Genomic DNA, 5060 nt, shown 5'->3' with positions numbered 1-5060 from the left:
AAGCGAGCGCCACCAGAGACCCCAAAAACTGGGGAATTGGGGAGGGAATGATGGGAATTGGAGTCCGCAGCCCAAAACCGGGAATGCCGGGAATTGGAGTCCGCAGCCCAAAACCGGGAATGCCGGGAATTGGAGTCCGCAGCCTCCCCACAGAAGCGGGCACCCCCCGAGAGCCCCAGAACGGGGGTGTCTCACACAGACACCCCGCGAACGGACAGGAGTCTGCCCCCAAAAATGAGGGTTTGAGCCCCAAATCTCTCAGGGAAACTCATCGGGCTCTGCCTCCCCAAAAAGGGGGTTTGCACCCCAAAGCTGGCAAAGGAAATCCCATTTTCTTAAGGTTTGGAGTAAAAACCAGGAATACAAACCAGGATCCCACAGGGGGTGGGACAGGACACCTCACTCCTGGTGGAACTGGGATCTGGAGGTAAAAATAATGGAGAAAAGAGGAATATTTAACCCTAAAAAATCCCATTTTGTTAGGATTTGGAGTAAAACCAGGAATACAAACCAGGATCCCAATGGGGTGGGACAGGACACCTTGTTCCTGGTGGAATTGAGACCTGGAAGGAAAAATTTGAGAGAAAAGAAGATTTACCCCTAAAAAATCCCATTTTGTTAGGATTTGGACTAAAACCCAGGAATATAAACCAGGATCCCAGTAGGGTGGGAACAGAACTCTTCACTCCTGGCAGAACTGGGATCTGGAGGTAAAAATAATGGAGAAAAGAGGAATATTTAACCCTAAAAAATCCCATTTTGTTAGGATTTGGACTAAAACCCAGGAATATAAACCAGGATCCCAGTGGGGTGGGACCAGAACACCTCGATCCTGGTGGATCTGGAGGTAAAAATATGGGACAAAAGAGAAAGATTCTACTCTAAAAAATCCCATTTTGTTAGGATTTGGCCTGAAACCCAGGAATACAAACCAGGATCCCAATGGGATGGGAACAGAACTCTTCACTCCTGGCAGAACTGGGATCTGGAGGTAAAAATAATGGAGAAAAGAGGGATATTTAACCCTAAAAAATCCCATTTTGTTAGGATTTGGCCTGAAACCCAGGAATACAAACCAGGATCCCAATAGGGTGGGACAGAACTCTTCACTCCTGGCAGAACTGGGATCTGGAGGTAAAAATAATGGAGAAAAGAGGGATATTTAACCCTAAAAAATCCCATTTTGTTAGGATTTGGCCTGAAACCCAGGAATACAAACCAGGATCCCAATAGGGTGGGACAGAACTCTTCACTCCTGGCAGAACTGGGATCTGGAGGTAAAAATAATGGAGAAAAGAGGGATATTTAACCCTAAAAAATCCCATTTTGTTAGGATTTGGCCTGAAACCCAGGAATACAAACCAGGATCCCAATAGGGTGGGACAGAACTCTTCACTCCTGGCAGAACTGGGATCTGGAGGTAAAAATAATGGAGAAAAGAGGGATATTTAACCCTAAAAAATCCCATTTTGTTAGGATTTGGAGTAAAACCCAGGACGACAAACCAGGATCCCAATGGGGTGGGACAGGACACCTCACCCCTGATGGACCTGGAGGTAAAAAATACGAGAAAAGAGGGATATTTAACCCTAAAAAATCCCATTTTGTTAGGATTTGGACTAAAACCAGGACTATAAACCAGGATCCCAATGGGGTGGGACCAGAACTCTTCACTCCTGGTGGAACTGGAGGTAAAAAATACGAGAAAAGAGGGATATTTAACCCTAAAAAATCCCATTTTGTTAGGATTTGGACTAAAACCAGGACTATAAACCAGGATCCCAATGGGGTGGGACAGAACACCTCGATCCTGGTGGATCCGTCCCTGCCCCATCCCGCACCCCGGGAGCTGCCGCTGCTCCCTTTGGGGCTTTCAGGCCGGAGCCCCCGGCACCATTCCCTGCTCCCAGCCGTTCCCAGCCACTCCCGGAGCCCCGCAGCTCCTCCCAGCCGCAGCCCCGGCACGTTTGGGCTCGTGGGCCACCGGAGGGGCCACTAAAGGATGCGAGGCCGAGCTGTTCTTTGCAGCGTTTATTGAGCGCGGCCGCGGGCGGGTGACACGGGCAGCGGTGCCGCGCTCCCCCGGGGCTCCCCCGGCCCTTACACAGCCGCTGCCTTCTGCTTGTAGGTGGCCATCATCTTCTTGATCTCGGCGATGGCTTTGCCGGGGTTCAAACCCTGCGGGAAAGGTCGCTCAGCGCCGCCGGGGAGGCTGCAGCACCTTCCTGTGCTCCCTCCCTTCCCCTCCCTCCCTCAAGGTGTGACAGACTCCCTGTTCCACCTTTTCCCCCCTAAAAGCTGGAGTTGAGCTGATATTCTCCTTCCTTCCAAACACCAGGAGGTTACAGGATGGATTAAAGTTGTAATAAACCCACAAAAGTGCTGCTTCTCCAACTTTTTTCCCTCTAAAAGCGGGAATTGAGCTGATTTTCTCCTTCCTTCCAAACACTGGGAGGTTACAGGCTGGATCCAAACTGTAATAAACTCACAAAGGTGCTGCTTCTCCAACTTTTTTCCCTCTAAAACCTGGAGCTGAGCTGATTTTCTCCTTCCTTCCAAACACCAGGAGGTTACAGGCTGGATCCAAGCTGTAACAAACTCACAAAGGTGCTGCTTCTCCAACTTTTTTCCCTCTAAAACCTGGAGCTGAGCTGATTTTCTCCTTCCTTCCAAACACCAGGAGGTTACAGGATGGATCCAAGCTGTAATAAACTCACAAAAGTGCTGCTTCTCCAACTTTTCTCCCTCTAAAACCTGGAGTTGAGCTGATTTTGTCCTTCCTTCCAAACCCTGGGACACGGGACAGCAAACTCCCAAATCTGCTGCTATTCCGTTTCTTCCCCTAAAAACCTGGAATTCACCTGATCTTGTGCTTCCTTTTAAAAGCTGGGGGGATCACAGGCTGGATCCAAGCTGTAATAAACTCACAAAGGTGCTGCTTCTCCAACTTTTCTCCCTCTAAAACCTGGAATTCTCCTGATACCGTGCTTCCTCTCTGCGCTGGGTTGTCAGAACAGGTGCCCAACATCCCTTTTTCCCCCTGAAACCTGGAACTGAGCTGATCTTGTGCTTCCTTTTAAAAGCTGGGAGGTCACAGGCTGGATCCAGACTCACAAACGTGCTGCTCCCCATAAAAATACCCGGCACAGGAGCTGCTCAACCCCCCCTTTTTTCCCTAAAAATCAAGAGTTTAGCCTGACAGGAATCCTCCTTTCCAGCCCTGGAGACCTGGGCCAGCTCTGACTCCAGGCAGGCTGGGAATTCCAGGGGGAAGTTCAGGTTTGCCCATTCCAGCCTCAGCTTGGGGCAGGCTGGGAATTCCAGGGGGAAGTTCAGGTTTGCCCATTCCAGCCTCAGCTTGGGGCAGGCTGGGAATTCCAGGGGGAAGTTCAGGTTTGCCCCATTCCAGCCTCAGTTTCCCCGGGAAGAGCAGCCTGGCCCGGAGCAGGACGCCGGAGCAGGAGGCTCCCCTCCCACCCCTGGAGCAAAACTCCTTTGGGAGCTGGGCTTTGATCGGGATCAAAGGGAGATAAAGCTCCGGCAGGATGGAATTCCACGTTTTTGTGGGATTTCTGGAGGCCAGGGAACAGCCCGGCACTGGGGGGGGAGGAACAAGGTTGAATCCGAACAGGGGATTGTGTGTTTCCATGGAATCCCTCTGGAATTATGTGCTTCCAGGGAATCTCCTTGGAATTGTGTGCTTCCAGTGAATTCCTTTGGACAAACACCCACAGGAAAGCGGGAATTGTGTGCTTCCATGGAATCCCTGTGGAATTGTGTGCTTCCATAGAATCCCTCTGGAAGTGTGTGTTTCCAGGGAATCCCTTTGGACAAACACCCACAGGAAAGCAGGAATTGTGTGTTTCCATGGAATCCCTGTGGAATTGTGTGCTTCCATAGAATCCCTTTGGAAAAACACCCACAAAAGAGCAGGAATTGTGTTTCCAGGGAATCTCTTCGGAATTGTGTGCTTCCAGGGAGTTACTTCGGAGAAACACACAGAGAAAAGCAGGAATTGTGTGTTTCCATGGAATCCCTGTGGAATTGTGTGCTTCCATAGAATCCCTTTGGAAAAACACCCACAAAAGAGCAGGAATTGTGTTTCCAGGGAATCCCTTTGGAACTGCGTGCTTCCAGGGAATCCCTCTGCAGAAACACCCACAAACGCCAGCCTGCAGCGCTCCCCACACCTGGGGCCCACTCCCAATGTCCCTTCCCGTTATCCCGCGGCTCCGGGAGCCCGTCAGGGCTGTGGAAAAGAGCCCGGGAGGGAAGCAAAGCTCCCTCAACTCCCAACAGCGAGGCTGGGAAGAGGCACAGCCCCATTTGGAAAATTTGCTCAGTTCCCTACAGGAACAGCAGAGAAATTCCCTGGAGCGCTCCCGGCAGGGCCCTGCTCCCAAATCCTGGGATCAGAGGGGTTCCCGGGGCCATGGCTCAGGAGGAAGAGCTGCTCCTGACACCGGAGCTCCGGCAGCCACAAGGCTCAGCAGGCCAGGCCAAGTCTGGGGAAAAGGGAGGCTTAAAAGGATCTTTTCCTATCAAACAGGGGCCATGGAACCAGCCAGGAATTCCAGAAAAGACACGGAAAAGGGATGGGGAGACCTCGCTGTGGCCTTCCTGCAGCTGAAGGGGCACGGAGGAGAGGCAGTGACAGGGTAAGGGGACATGGTTTAAACGGGCAGAGGGGAGGTGTGGGTGGGATACTGGGATAAATCCCTCCCTGTGAGGGTGGGGAGGCCCTGGAATGGATTTCCCACAGAAGCTGTGGCTGCCCCAGCCCTGGCAGTGTCCCAGGCCAGGCTGGAGCACCCTGGGGTGACGGGAGGAGTCCCTGCCTGGGGTCCAGATGATCTCTAAAGCCCCTTCCAATCCAAACCACTCCACGACCCCATGCGCTGGTTTAGGTGGGACATCGGGGCAAATCCCTCCCGGTGAGGGTGGGGAGGCCCCGGAATGGATTCCCCAGAGCAGCCCTGGCTTCCCCATCCCTGGCAGCGCCCAGGGCCAGGCTGGACGGGGCTCAGACCCCGCCCCAGTGCCCACGGCAGGGGTGGCAC

The 5060-nt window shown here is 52.5% G+C and overlaps 1 protein-coding gene across 1 annotated transcript in view; it reads right to left on the bottom strand.

Moving 5' to 3' along the window:
* Nucleotides 1–2016: 2016 nt before the first annotated feature.
* SDHB (succinate dehydrogenase complex iron sulfur subunit B) overlaps nt 2017–5060 on the bottom strand; it is a 14322-nt gene continuing 11278 nt past the window's right edge. The window contains exon 6 of the mRNA XM_017732690.1: nt 2017–2252. Within this exon, the coding sequence (XP_017588179.1) occupies nt 2101–2252 (152 nt within the window). The 3' untranslated portion in view covers nt 2017–2100. The remainder of the gene's footprint in view (nt 2253–5060) is intronic.

Source organism: Corvus brachyrhynchos, unplaced genomic scaffold (genome assembly GCF_000691975.1).
Source record: "Corvus brachyrhynchos isolate BGI_N302 unplaced genomic scaffold, ASM69197v1 scaffold215, whole genome shotgun sequence".
NCBI lineage: Eukaryota > Metazoa > Chordata > Aves > Passeriformes > Corvidae > Corvus > Corvus brachyrhynchos.
The sequence above is the reverse complement of the archived record's forward strand: the minus strand, read 5'-3'. Positions and strand labels throughout refer to the sequence as shown.